The sequence below is a fragment of the Tarenaya hassleriana genome, unplaced genomic scaffold, assembly GCF_000463585.1.
Source record: "Tarenaya hassleriana unplaced genomic scaffold, ASM46358v1 Cleome34, whole genome shotgun sequence".
NCBI lineage: Eukaryota > Viridiplantae > Streptophyta > Magnoliopsida > Brassicales > Cleomaceae > Tarenaya > Tarenaya hassleriana.
In genome coordinates, this window is record NW_010966542.1 from 57,798 (window position 1) to 72,333 (window position 14,536).

Below are 14,536 nucleotides of genomic sequence, written 5' to 3' on the forward strand. Positions count from 1 at the left end.
ATTTCGTATTGCTGATGTGAGTGTGAGTGCAATTGCGGATGATTTTATAATTTAGAAATCACATTAACTGAAGTAATTATAGTTCAACGAATTCAAAACTCGCTTTAACTGAATTAACTACGCATTAATAAACGTAAATTAATGGAGGGAGACCTCTTAAAAACGGTCTCGAAGATTTCTGAGCCTCCTCAGTTCTTAAGGACTCGCATAATGACTTTGTTGGCAAACCCTAAGTTTATTTTTAATTCGTAATTAATACTAATAATAATAATAATAATAATAATAATTGATAATTAATAATAAAACAATCCTAACATGCATATCGCGCCCACACGTTTGAGAACAGAAGCTCATTATATTTATACCTATAATGTTGTATAATTTATGGGAAAATCTATATAAGTATTTTAAATAATTATGTAAAATGTAAAAAAAAAAAATATGTAAACTTTTAATTTGATAGGCGCAATGAATAAGATGGGTCTAATCTAATTCAAGGAACCTTATTCGATGATTGTTACAAAAACATGTTTTTGACATCACAAGACCAGAAGAGGGGAGAGACCGTTACTTGTTCATGTAACATACAGTAGTAAACGACAAGCCTTACAAGAAGAGAGGAAGAGATCTTTCTCCGGAAGCGTACGAAATGATTCGTCTCTTCAGCGGCGAAATGTACTGAGCTCCATGAAATCCGACAGCTCTCATTACGTTCAGAGGCCCCAGATCCACCGAATAAAGCTTCTGGAATCCATCAAGGACCGCCATCATCGCTATGTTCTCGGATTTTCTCTCCCTCTCGTACCGTCTCAGCAGATTCGCCTACACGACAACAATCACGGTGAAAATGAAGCAAAAAACCTGTCTGGGACACGAGCTTCCTAACAACGAGGCCCGAGTCCTAGTGGTTCGAGTTTTTATCATTTCCCCCTAGAGGCTATGGATTCTAACCATTCCTTCCGGTTAACCAAGGGGTGGGAACGGATAGAGTGCCTGAAAGTTTTAAGGTATCCGGACCTATATTTGAAGGATTCAGGTATCACAAATTGATACCCATATTTGTATCCGAGAATGACGAGTTCCGGTAAAACATTCGGTATCACGGGTATCTGAACCCGAAAATTAAAAATAAAACATATTTGTAACAAAAAACGCAAAACATATCACATGGCGGGTGCATGAAAAGTAACCAAATCCTTGCGTTCCAAAGACTAAAAGGATAATACTAAAAATTAAAAGGTGTGTATAAGTTCTCAACAGATATATAAGGTTAACTTGATTTTTGTCTACTCGTGCCCATACCCGTTAGACGGTTTAAGAAAACCGTTCCACACCCGTGCCATATACCCAAAAATTGGGTATCCTGCGGGTCGGGTATCCAATTTCCGGATATTTGTGTCCACCCCTGTTTCCAAATGTACGAGTACTTTACCAAAAAGAAAAAAAGAAGAGCTTTCAATGACTTCATACACATACCTCGCCTATATCTGTGCCAAGAGCGATGCCTTCTGTGATTGCTTTGGAGAGAGCAGATGCATCCGCAAATCCAAGATTAACCCCTTGACCAGCCAATGGATGGACCGTGTGAGCTGCATCGCCGATCAGGGCTACCCGCTTCGATGCGTAATCTTTCGCATGCCTTAGAGACAGCGGAAACGCCATTCTTTCCGAGGATAACTTCACCACCTTCGGCGGGATCTCGAATCTCTCCTTGGCCGATACAGTACCAACTCCCGAAAACCAAGAGAGAACCCCTAAATCTCCCCGAGAACTCGTCGTTGTCTCGGGATGTGGGCCGTACCCGTGATCTAGTGCATCATTCAAAGCTTTGATGAACTCATCCTCGCTCATTGATTTACGATCTGAAGCTTCTTTCGGGTCCATCGTCCACACTATGTTGCTATACTTGTCCCCGACCGGCAAAAGCGCGATTGGGCCATTGGGCAAGAACCGTTGCCACGCCGTGTGGTTTTCAACAGCATGCTCTACTGTACAAATGATAGCGTTCTGCGAGTAGTTCCACCCGGTCGTTTTGATCCCCGCCAATTCCCTCACTCGCGACTTGGACCCGTCGGCACCTACCTGTACAAATGTTAGATATTATATCTTAACTTGGTGAGGTATAATAGGGGTGGACACCCAAAAAATTCAAGATATCTAGACTCGTATTCGAAGAAATTGGGTATCATAATTTGATAACCATACTCGTACTCGGAGTTCTCAAATACCTGACAAACTATTTGGATACTCGCGGGTACCCAAACTAAAAAATTATATTAAAAAAACAGAATTATAACAAAAAAATTTAAGTTCGGGTACCCGAATCTGGTATATGAAGACAAAAGGGTAAGTATTTAAAATTTCTAGGAGTATATATGTCATTTGTAATTTACACGCGGGTACCCATTACCAATTTTTAGTTACCCATACCGTTCAACGGGTTATAAAAAACTCGCTCCGAACCATGAAAGGTCAGTTACCCGAAAATCGGGTATTCACGGTACCGATTTTTGGGTATTTATGCCCACCCCTCAATATATAATCCTTTTTCACTTTACAAGCACCCGAGAACACCTACCACAAGCTTTGCATAGACGTTATTTCCATCAGTTAGTTCGAGTTTAGCAAGGCGTCCTCGCATATATAAGTCGGTCGTAGATGGGGCTCCGCCCAAACCAGACAATGATGAGCTCGGTAGCATATCCATGGAACTTAACCTTGCCGGGTAAATAGTCTTCTGAAGATCTGAATCCTGTCGATATCAAAAATGGGTACACACCAAACTGATGGCTAAGCATCCAGATTTTGAAGAGAGAATGGCATTTGTTGTGGAAAATGTATTATCAAATGATCACTGACTCGTATTCGCGAACGGTATAAAGATGAGAAATAAACATCGGTTTGGATGCATGAACAAGGAAAAAATACCTGTACACAAGATAGCAGAGAACTCTGAAGAACCTTGTTCTCCACCACACACCTATAGATTATGTTTAGAATTAGTTCACAACTTTACATCAAGAATGCAAAAGGTAGAAAAAACGAACAATTACTTACCCCAAAACGTCTTTATCTACGTCTCTTGCGTTGTATCTTGTGTACCCGAGGCCGGTATAGTCCCAAACCTAAAACCGAAACAAAAGTACAAACGTTTGTGATGTTCGGTCCATGATCAGAATATACAGTCCTAAACTTCTTTCATTCTTTATGAATAGTGTCAACACCAAGTTGATGATTCTCTAGGTCTGCTTGTTCTGTTGCGTTAAGATCAAATCCAAACGAGAAAGGAGGTCCATTATAGGAGGGTTTATAAGGGCCACATTAATACCAATGCCAAAAGAGGCTATTATTTCATGAATTTGAAAAAGATTTCAGCAGTCATCATCAACTATGTTTCTTCAGCATAGAATTCTGAAGTAGAAGTTTTTAGGGATGACAACCTGCATTTTATCGAAATATGCATGTCGATGCTGTTCAACGTACTGCCATGCACCAATATCTGCAAAATTTAAGCTTGAATAAGCGCGACCCGGAAGTGGATAGGATTTTCATGGACTGAACCAAGACGAAAACATGGAAAAACTTGGCTTCAGGGATGCAAATCAGAATTATAAACTTTAATGGAGCCTATAGTACTATATGGAGACCTCTGATAGAATAATAAGCTTACAATCAGTGTGAAGAAGAGAAAATTCCTGAAATATTGTACTTACGGTACCTTTGAAGAAGGAAATTGTTGCAGGCGTGACGGTGCTGACTCTGGGATCAGGAGGGTCTCCCTTCCCGATGATATTTCTTCTCCCCAAAAGGGGATTGTTGTCAATAATGGCAACATTCAAGTGCTTCGTCAATGGCTTGCTCGCTGAAAGATAATAAAATTAAGCAAAGGGCGATGTGTGATTGTTTATGTAGAAGAAGCTGGAGGAAGAAGGCACAGATATAATCAAAACCGATAATGAAAGGCAGAAGAAGGTTAAAAACTCTTAGAATAAAACCAAGAAGTCAAGAGATTTGTGAAAATTTTCTTAGTAAACAAGAAGACGGAGATATTATTCCGTACTTCTGCCATTAAAGATTACAATGATGAAATGACGCACCTTTATACCTCCAAACAAATTTCATTGAACTGGGGGGAGCATAAAAGCCAGTTAATTTAGAGAAATTATAAACTGCAATCGCTACTTACCCAATGAAGCAGCTAATGCAATGCCCACCATTCCTCCACCAACAATAGCAATGTCATGTTGTTGACTACCATCAGTGGAACTCTTTTTTGTATCGCTCCCCTAAATTGATGAATAAACGTAAACCGAGTTTACAAATTTATATCACAAAATCGTATTCCATGGACCGTATATATTTTTGTCACAAAGAAAGGAAATGAACAACAGAAAATCTGGAGCCCTGAAGGAAATTTATATCATTATAAAGGGGATATGATAATATAAGTAGCTTCTGAGAATTCTTAGAAAATGAAATATCTGAACCGATGCACAAGAACGTACTCCAAAGAATCTTACACCGTCACCCACAGCAGAACCAAAATCAGATGCTTCGGGTGTCACATAACTCGAACAAGTTCTCAGCAAAATCTTTGGCCCACCTATACTTGTCCTAACTTTCCTTGCAAGAACCCTGCCCAATAGACCGATCCCATTAGACAAAGCACGGAACAATAAATACGGTGATCTATGCATTAGTATTCAGGTAAGCTGAATCAAATTATAGATAACCCAAATCAAACTTCCTAAGAGAAAGTGTTTGACCCTGTGCCAAACCAAAATAGAAGAACATAACTCCGGTTCTAAGTTTATCCATGGTTTTCGGTTTAAACAAGCAATGAAAAAGAAAAGTCTGAACTGGATAATCATCCACAAAATTCCCACTCCAATAAAATACCAAAAACATTCATGAGAATGTTGGATAAATCTCCCTCTTGCTTCTTAAGAATTATCTATTGAAGAAAATATGTAATCAGACAGTAGAATCACAAAATCATCTAACCCTGGAAGCCAGTGATACTCAAGAACAAAAAGCAATTTGAGTCATTATGATTCCATTCACATGAATCAGATGCAGGACCATGTTGACAATATCACAGTGAAGAAATACTATTTCAAGATCAAATTAACCAACGCGTCAAAGCTAAAGGAATCAACTTTCGAGAACCCAAATAGCTAAAAATCAAATTACAGGAACAGCAAACTTCGTCATCCATTTCCAACCCAAAAGAAAAGATCAAATCTTTTACATCATTATCAGCTCAAATGGGTATTGTTCACAGCGGAATCTGGAATCCGTAATACCCTTGAAGATGAATTTACAGAAAAAACACAATCAACGACGATTATCTAATTACTGTCTGGATTAATCGAACAATTGGTTTTTACGAGGAAAAAAATATCGCAATCCGCATGCACAGGAAATCAAGTGAAGAGAACACACAGGGCGAACAAGGCGAAACACGAACCTCTTCATCGTATTGTCGTGGGTGAGAGAGAATCAGACGGTATGCGGAGCTTGCAAACAACTTGAAAAGCTTAACCAAAAAAAAAAAACTTGAAAAGCATATAGGCATCAAATCGGGTTGACCCGTTTTTGTGTTTCCGGATCCGGATTCCCGATTCTAATCGCGTTACAAACGCGAGGTCTGCGTTACAGTTTGTACAGTGCGGTCCTAAACGTCTCAAACGCGAACGCGCTCAAAGCTCATGTTCTTACACTAAAAGCCGCGGATTTTCACACAAAGTTTCAAACTTTACCAAGAATTAGGAGGAGAAAAAAAGAGAAACAAAGAGATGAAACTGTGTAAGTAGAAACACTTCTCAGATACAAAAGGAACAAGAATGATGTCTGTTACATTTAAAAGAATAACCTTCCATCAACTCAAGGAAAGTTCAAACAATCTGCAGCTCCTCAAAGAAACTGTAAAAGGCAGAATTCTGTCTCGTATATTACAAAATGAACAATCAAACATGTTAGTACCATCCAAGAACAAGCAAGCAATCAACAATCTGATTCCCAATTGAAATGTTCTAATTCCTCTTCGAAACTGAGGTTATCCGCTTTGACGTAAAAAGCATAGCCCTTGTTTCTCCGTGTTTTCCCCGTGAAGAATACGCTATCCTTGCAGGGCAATGTGTCGATAAAACCTGTGTAGGTTAGGAGTATGTCTCAAAACTCGGGTCATCATCTGTGATCTCACTGGTTCTGGTTCTTTCCCTTTTTGGATTTCTGCTTCTGTTGCTTCAGCTTCTTCCTTGCTTCAGCAGAGACCCAAGTGTAATCAGCCGGGATAGCAAACGGGTCTTGATGTGAATGGATCAAGCTGCTCGAACCATAGGGGTTTGTTCTAGAGTGGTTAGATGGAGCTTTTGCCCAACTAAACCAGGAAGATGATGATGATGATGAATGTGTTGGAGCTGGGCTCTCATAGCCAGAAGCAGTAGGGCTCGAGGGAGGTGTCTTGAATTCATCTGCTGGCTGCAGTTCTTCAAATTTCGTGAAGGTAACAAGCACTCTGATTGTCGGTACAACAGGAATAGCAACCTGAACACACAAGGAACATGTTGTAAAGATCGTTTATGATCAGGTCGATTGATTTGATTCAACAGAATACGATTAGAAAACGTACCTTGACGGGAAATGTACCCACCGGGAGTTTTGTTGTGAGAAGATCACGTAAACGACGAATTGCCTTGACCTTGTTGGCAATTATGTCAAGCAATGGAAGCAGTTCTTCAGTTTGCAGGGGAAAGTTCGGGGAGAGCCAGAGAACAGGTCTTAAACTTTTCTTGTACTCGCTTTCATGGTTTGCCTCCTTCAGTGATTTAGAAGTGACTCTTGCTTTCCTGTGTTCATCCCTCACCACCACCTCCACCGAGTGTCTCCCGGGTTTTATCTGTTTAGAATCTCCGAGGAGATCACTTACCTTCTCGTCTACGCAGAGAGAACTTCTCGGAGGTACATATACACTCTGCTTCTCGTGTTTACTCTCCTTTCTTCTCCAACCCCCAAACCACCCTTTCTTCTCGTGTTTCCCGTTGCCCCCATTTCGCATCTCGTTAAAATCCTCTACATGAATATCTCGAGAACCATTTTCACCATTCTCGTTAAGAAGGTTTTCTGGAAGATCAAGCTTAAGTGCAGCCTCTAGTTGCCTTTGCTCTTCCTCTGTTAAAATATCGCTGAGATCATCATCACCCCCTTCTGCGCCGTTCTCGTACTCCTTATCAGTTGCAGAGCCGGGAACACATCTGGATTTAATGCTGACAACCACATTGTGCATATCATATACCTTAGCTTTCCACGGACCCACCATCTCGATCTTTTCCTGTCGCCTCCAAGTCGTTTGTGGCAAGAGCACAGCTTCCGTAACATCAATCCCGGGTCTAAATATATTGCTTTGAGACATTGCAGCCACTTCTTTCTTGACCTCTTCCTCTGATGCTGGAGCACCTGCACCATCCAGAGCGTTCATAACTTCTTTCTCCTTATGTGAAACCATACAAAGCGAACCAGGAGGAACTTTCCCATCCTCCGACCCATCACCGAGGAAAAGTATACTCTGATCCGACCGCTGAATCTTGAACCCATCAAACCCGGCTAAAGTCATATCCGCTCTCAGATTCGCTCCTACCTTCCACACCTTATAAGTGTCCGAAGGAGCAATCTTGGACACAAAGGGTACAACAGAACTCTCAAATTGAAAACTAATCTCCAAGTAAAAATCCTTCATTCTATGCATTGACGCGATCAAGCGAGGCAATCTTCTACACCATTTAGCCCAAGCCAATGGCTGGTAATGCCGCACTATTATCATCGCAATTGCCTCTTGCCTACTACATATAGCTTCTTGTAGAGCGTTCCAACCGTGTTCATTCTGCAATGTCCAGTCAGCACCCGAGATCATGAGCATTTCAACCATGGTTGCGTCTCTCAGTTTGACAGCTAATTGAAGGGGCGTGTCCCGGTTTGGAACATCTCTTCTATCAATGATAGCCGAGATGGCATCGGCTTTCACCTCCTCGGCTAAGGAAGTTGATTCTGTCTGAATCTCAGACGGGTTCCGATGCTTCGGGAGACCAGACAGTATAACCCTGAGACCGGCATAGTCTCTGCAGGCAACGGCTCTGTGAACTGGACTGTGTATGTACTTGGCAGCATCAATGGTAGTTTCCATGTCTCAACAACAGATATATCAGATCAAGTTCCAAAATTCAACCCCAAAACATAAGTGAACTCTTCAGAATTTCGAATCTAGAACTAATCATTTCGACCTTCGGAAGCCAATTGTAGAGATTCAAGCTAATATTCGGAATTTCCTGAAGAAGGTAAGCAACAAGCAAAGAGATTGTCAAAAACCCAATCGAGAACCCAAGCAGAGGAAACACAAGAGATCAATCAAGATCGACGAAAAAGGGGAACCCACTACGAGAAAATTGGTGGGTCCAGATCAAGAAATCCAAAAACCCATGAAAGTTCTCACCTTTTTCTTTTCTGTCCCCTCTTGACTTTCTCGGCTGATGAGAAAAATCATGTCGGAGACACCATTGACGTCGCACCTTTTCTCTTCATTTCCCCTCGATATATTCCGATTCCCCTCTTCTTCTACAGAGGAAGAACAAGAGAAGAGAGTATTAAAGTAGCAGAAGGAGAGATTCTTGTGATCCAGTACAGATCAGACAACACGAGAGCGACGCATGTGGGAGCGTGAAACAAAAAACAAAATGCCACAAAAATAAAAGAGAATTTCAAAGGGCACAAAAAAAGGTGCGAATATGAAATCAATTCCAGATTTGGTTACAGAGAAAAAAAAAAGAAAGAAAAATGGGAAATGGAGTCGCGGAGATGGTGGAGAAGAAGAAGAAGCATGTGCTTAGTGGGAGGGAAGACAGCGAACCAACCACAGTGAAATTGGAAAATATTCACTCCGATACAATCAATATATATGTATACGTACATTTTATGTGTATATATTGTATTAGCAAACTATATTTAATTAATCTGTTTTTGAAAAACCAAGTTAATACTCACCAAACCTTTTATATATATTATTTATTGGCTTGGTCAGATGGTAAAATATGCCAATGGATTTACATTTCTTGAGAGAAACTGAAGGTATTGGCATGTAATCCGGAATTTGGACCAACTCACTTACAAATCAGTATTTAGATTAAGGTTTGAAGTTTATAATTTGTTTAACTTATACGGATAAAAAGAATTTGCTAGTACTGATTACATAGATGAATTCATTTGAATAGAATAAATGGCAGAAAACAAAAATATTAGATTAGCTTATATAAATAACAACCACCATTTACAACGAAATCAAAGTGTAAGACAAATGCTTTTCCATCTTACAAGGCAGCATCATCATCTGTCTGCAAAACAAAACATGTCCAGCCTCAGCAAAGTGTTATTTCAACGGCCCTGTACCCATGAGATATCTTGTTCTTTTTCTTCCTTTGCCATTTCTGCATATCTGCAACCCAAATGAACCAGAAATGCTACTGTGATAGCCCGGGATTAGCACAACGTGTCTCTCGGGAGTGGACAGAGTCAGACGTTTTGTCATAGCCACCGGGTCGAAGGGATCCCCACCCGAAATCATTTGGCCCTCTTGCAGTAACTATCTTACCCTGAAACATTTTTTTCTTGACAACACCACCATAACAAAAACATCATGAAAAAGATCTGCCTTGGCATGGAAATGGTCGTATAAGTTCAATGTGTAACTTATGCAACAGATGGTTTCGAGAGTTTGATGATAACGTGCAACATGCCGAAGTTTTCCTCGAAAAACGTGAGAGGTTCCGCACCTGACCCTAGTGAGAATGAAAATGCACACAAAGCATAAGCTGATTTATCTCTATACGCCATCAGTAAGTCGTTCAGACCTGGGCATTCAAGCAAAAACACACATACGATTATTTTCCGGAAAAAAAAAAGGATGAATCAGATGAAAGAACGAGGTGAAACATGAAGGAGAAAGAGACCAAGCTTCTCCAGAAACCCTTTTATGCAAAAACACAAAAAAACATCAGAAGTGTCAAGTATGAGCTCTAGCGAGATCCCAGGAAAATAATGTTTCTTCGCAATCCGGTACTGCGATCAATGGGAACATCTAGGATTAGAACGAATGTAGTAAGATAGTTCACCAGGTCATCAATGGACTGACTATACTCATTACTCACACTCGTTACCAGCCACCAAAAGAAAATCAAGAACCAGAGTGTTCCAAGCCAGTTTCAAAAATTTCTAAAAAAAAATATCTAAGGAAGCCAGTAAAGCTTCAACGATTATATTACCAATGCATGGCTCGTGATCCCATTCTCTACGAATGCATCGTTTTGTCTCTTATTGCGGCATGTACATAAAAAAGAGTGGCAATTACGACTTACAAAGACGGCATCAAGACAAAGGAGGAGGAAAGGAACAAAAGCTAACATGTATGGCCCTGCAAAAACATATCAAAACAACATCATAACACAATCTGAAAATCCACTGGACAACAAAGGATAAGTTCAAGATGTTCAAGAAACCTAAACACCATACCAGGGAAGATCTTTCAGGGCATTGAATTTGAAACAGAGGCATGTATCCTCCACTAGCACCGGCCCGTTTACCTTTGTATTTATCAACAAACACATAATTTCATGTCATCTATCTCACTCTTTGTAACTAAAAACTCAATCACAAACAATCCAACGGAGGAAAAGAAACGTGCAATCATGCAAATTCCATAGATGAGTTACACAACCATTATATAGACGACTACTGTATCAACTCCATTGTTAAAAGTGAATTTGCTTATAAAAAACAATGATAACAAGTACCAAAAAAAAAGGTAAAAACTTCCATCAGAAAATAATGAACAAAAAACAAAGGAGGCCAACAAAGGCACCTGAAGAGCGGCCAAACGAGCCTTCTCTTTGGGGAGATATCCTCAGGTTCACCTTGCAACTCAGGCACACCGAAACAAGAACACCCAAAAGAGAACGCTATAAGATTTTAATCGAAAACGAGGAAGACAGACGGGATTTTGGCGGAAGATTCGAAATGGGTACGGACGGTCGAGCTCGAGAGACTTGAAAGGAATGGAATTCCCCCAGAATTGCCTTGACCTCTTCGAGCTTCCGCGCATTTCCCGTCACGAATGTCATCCGCCGCGGCACCACCGTCCCTCCCGCCGCCGCCGCCGCCGCCGCCGTTTTCACTCCAATAACTTGGAATCACTCAAGTCCTTCGCAGGAATCAAGAGAGAGAGTGCGTGTAGAGGAGATTCAGAGGAGATTCTTGGAAACCCAGACTCTCTGAATGCCCTCCCCTAAAGATCTTGATTTGGGTGTATGCCCAATATGGGCCCAACAATCATAATGGGTTATAATCGAGTCGGGCCGGGTTCGGGTTAAGCCCATTGAACTTTAGGCCTTATGTAGGCCCATATAGTTTGATAAGTCAACGCTTGGTCCAAATCAGACAACTATAACTCTAACATGTGTATGGTCGTTCAGACATATTTATCTTCTGTGCTAACACAAAATCTCTCTTGACACTAGCATTTGTTAAGTAGCCTAAAAATATTTCCCTTTACTAAATTTTTTAAAAGAATTTATTAAGTTTCCTTGCTATTTGGAGAATTCGAATAATTTATTAAAATAGAGAGAATCAAAATGGAATTCGAAGCAAAATTTTCAGTTGTACTATAACACCAAATTTGTGTATTCATGAGAATAAAATAAACTAAAGGGATAATCCCATATTCCCCCACAAATTTTCGAAAAAGTTCCAATTTCCTACACCAATTTTTAATTTGACAAAAAACTACACCGGATTTCAAATATTTCCAAATTCCCACACAAAATCTTAAAATGTGTTGCAATTTCCCCCATATCCGTAAACGGCGTTAAGTTCCGTCAATTTTAATGCTGATGTGGCATGCCACGTCATACAGATTTCGCCAAATCAGCACATTTCGCCACATCATCCAGCCACGTCAGAAAAATAAATAAAAATTAAAATTAAAATAAAAATATCTAGAATTTTTTTAAAAACTAATAAAATAAAATAAAAATACAGAATTTCAAATTTTATTTTTTTAAAATAAAATAGAAAATTACATATACATATATATACACTTTTATATCTATACACAATTATATACATATACATATATACATATATACATCTACATACATAATTATATACATATATATATATATATACACACTTATACATTTACATATATACACATTTTTACATATATACACAATCTTTTTAAAAAACTTTTAAAAAATTACATAATTTTAAAATTTATTTTTTTAAAATAAAATAAAAAATTACATATACATATATACACAAATAATATATATATATATATATATTCACATATGTATATATACATATTCATATATATACATATATATCCATATATATATATATATTGAATATGTATATATATATATGTGAATATGTATGTATATATGTATAAATATATATATATACATACATATTCATATGCATATATATACATTTATACATACATACATGCATACATACATATATACATGTATGTATAAAGGAGAACACATATGTATATATGTATGTATAAATGTATATATATATATGTATATATGTATATATATGCATATGAATATGTATGTATATATATATATTTATACACAAATACATACATATTCACATATATATACATATTCAATGTATATATATGGATATATATATATATGTATATATATGAATATGTATATATACATATGTGAATATATATATATATATATATATATATATATTATTAGAGTATATATGTATATGTAATTTTTTATTTTATTTTAAAAAAATAAATTTTAAAATTCTGTAATTTTTTAAAAGTTTTTTTAAAAAATTGTGTATATAAAAGGAACAAAAGCTAACGTAAAAATGTGTATATATGTAAATATATAAGTGTGTATATATATATATGTATATAATTATGTATGTAGATGTATATGTGTATATAATTGTGTATAGATATAAAAGTGTATATATATGTATATGTAATTTTCTATTTTATTTTTAAAAATAAAATTTGAAATTCTGTATTTTTATTTTATTTTATTAGTTTTAAAAAAAAATCTAAATTTTTTTTATTTTTATTTTATTTTTTATTTATTTGCTGACGTGGCTGGATGATGTAGCGAAATGTGCTGATTTGGCGAAATTTGTATGACGTGGCATGCCACGTCAGCATTAAAATTGACGGAAATAACGCCGTTTACGGATATGGGGGAAATTGCAACACATTCTAAGATTTTGTGTAGGAATTTGGAAATATTTGAAATCCGGTGTAGTTTTTTGTCAAATTAAAAATTGGTGTAGGAAATTGGAACTTTTTCGAATATTTGTGGGGGAATATGAGATTATCCCTAAACTAAATTAAACCGGATTAAATCCACTCAAATCAAAATAAAACTAAACCGGGATTAAACCCGACCTATACTAATAAAAGTGAAATATAATATTTAAACACAATGTGAATCCAAGTGGGAGAGTTTGATTCCTGTAAAATTCATTTTTAAATATATAAAATGGGAATAAATAATTATATTTATATAATTTAATTGTGAATTGGGAGTGGTTGTATGGTAAGGATTGAAATAAAATACAAAATATAAGAAAAAAATATTGAAAGAATTCATGGGGGAAAGGAAAAAACATGGAGAGATTCCAAAAAAAAAAATTAAAAAACAAAAGAGAGTCCCGAGGCAAAGACCCTTGAAACATGGGCTTTCTCTATTTGTGCCTTTCCGCCGTTTTGCTTTTCCTCTTCTTTGCCCCTTGGCCCTTTATGTCTCTCTCTCTCTCATTTTAAATATAATTGTTAATTAATAATCAATTTCGTTTTTTTAAATTATAGGGTTCGATTAGATTTTTTGTTCAATTTGACTAGATTTTACCTTATTTTTACTGATAAAATTATTCCTTATTATGAAAATGATTTCATATGTTTTTTCTATTATTCTCTATGTTAAATTTGAATTCTAAATACTTTCTTTTTTAAAAATATATTCTTTAAATTTTTATATCATACTTGATTTAAATATAATTAGACCATAATCAGATGGATTAATTCAATATAAAATAAAATTGAAAACAAAGTAATATTAATAATCAGAGAATATAAGAAAATTATATTTTATAAATTCTTCATACTGTTTTATTTTAAAAAAATTAATATTCAAATAGAATTGGTCCAAAAAGTATACAATATTACAGATTCGGCCTAAGAAGTATAAAACAATTGTATAAACACGATCATATATTATAATTTTGTAATTAAAAAAAGGTTAAAAATAAGTAATAATTAGCGGGGTAGGTTAATGAGTGGGTCGGGTGATCTCACGTGACACTCCCTCAAAATCAGGGTTAAGGGTTTGTCGCCTAACCTAAAAGCTTCCCATCCATCCTCCTCTGCTTTCTTGCCTCATTTTTTTTTATTAGTAATTATTTTAATATTCCTTCTTATTTCCATATTGTA

The 14,536-nt window shown here is 37.0% G+C and overlaps 2 protein-coding genes and 1 long non-coding RNA gene across 9 annotated transcripts; all 3 read right to left on the bottom strand.

Annotated features, from left to right (window-relative positions):
* Positions 1 to 469: 469 nt before the first annotated feature.
* Positions 470 to 5,567, bottom strand: LOC104821613 (ubiquinone biosynthesis monooxygenase COQ6, mitochondrial). Of its 2 annotated transcripts, none has more exons than XM_010552533.1 (10): positions 5,471 to 5,567; positions 4,521 to 4,635; positions 4,187 to 4,286; positions 3,719 to 3,862; positions 3,441 to 3,499; positions 3,058 to 3,125; positions 2,929 to 2,980; positions 2,579 to 2,752; positions 1,477 to 2,082; positions 470 to 822 (listed from the first exon to the last, which is right to left on the bottom strand). In XM_010552533.1, exons 1-10 carry the CDS (start codon positions 5,476 to 5,478, stop codon positions 607 to 609), a joined length of 1,542 nt encoding a protein of 513 aa, XP_010550835.1. In that variant the 5' UTR covers positions 5,479 to 5,567; the 3' UTR covers positions 470 to 606. The 2 variants fall into 2 exon arrangements, with proteins under 2 accessions (XP_010550835.1, XP_010550834.1); XM_010552532.1 differs by having other exon boundaries at positions 4,506 to 4,635.
* A 238-nt stretch (positions 5,568 to 5,805) lies between these two features.
* On the bottom strand, positions 5,806 to 8,907 carry LOC104821614 (ankyrin repeat domain-containing protein 13C-A). Its single transcript, XM_010552534.2, has 3 exons — positions 8,489 to 8,907; positions 6,635 to 8,324; positions 5,806 to 6,549 (listed from the first exon to the last, which is right to left on the bottom strand). The coding sequence occupies exons 2-3, from the start codon at positions 8,180 to 8,182 to the stop codon at positions 6,202 to 6,204; spliced, it is 1,896 nt and encodes a 631-aa protein (XP_010550836.1). The 5' UTR covers positions 8,183 to 8,324; positions 8,489 to 8,907; the 3' UTR covers positions 5,806 to 6,201.
* Positions 8,908 to 9,269: 362 nt separating this feature from the next.
* On the bottom strand, positions 9,270 to 11,301 carry LOC104821615. Of its 6 annotated transcripts, XR_773103.1 has the most exons (5): positions 10,907 to 11,301; positions 10,558 to 10,628; positions 9,999 to 10,459; positions 9,822 to 9,899; positions 9,270 to 9,656 (listed from the first exon to the last, which is right to left on the bottom strand). It is a non-coding gene; the product is annotated as an uncharacterized LOC104821615 (long non-coding RNA). The 6 variants fall into 6 exon arrangements; XR_773104.1 differs by having other exon boundaries at positions 9,270 to 10,107; positions 10,311 to 10,459; XR_773102.1 differs by having other exon boundaries at positions 9,270 to 9,899.
* Between the last annotated feature and the right edge of the window lie 3,235 nt (positions 11,302 to 14,536).

Excerpts from the sequence above, each read along its gene's own strand:
- LOC104821614 (XM_010552534.2), bottom strand. The coding sequence starts at position 8,182 with ATGGAAACTACCATTGATGCTGCCAAGTACATACACAGTCCAGTTCAC. Across the intron at positions 6,550-6,634 it reads TGGGTACATTTCCCGTCAAG|GTTGCTATTCCTGTTGTACC; the intron begins GTACGTTTTCTA and ends TTGTGTGTTCAG.
- LOC104821613 (XM_010552532.1), bottom strand. Across the intron at positions 3,863-4,186 it reads TGCATTAGCTGCTTCATTGG|CGAGCAAGCCATTGACGAAG; the intron begins GTAAGTAGCGAT and ends ATTATCTTTCAG. Across the intron at positions 3,126-3,440 it reads CATATTTCGATAAAATGCAG|GTTTGGGACTATACCGGCCT; the intron begins GTTGTCATCCCT and ends TTTCGGTTTTAG.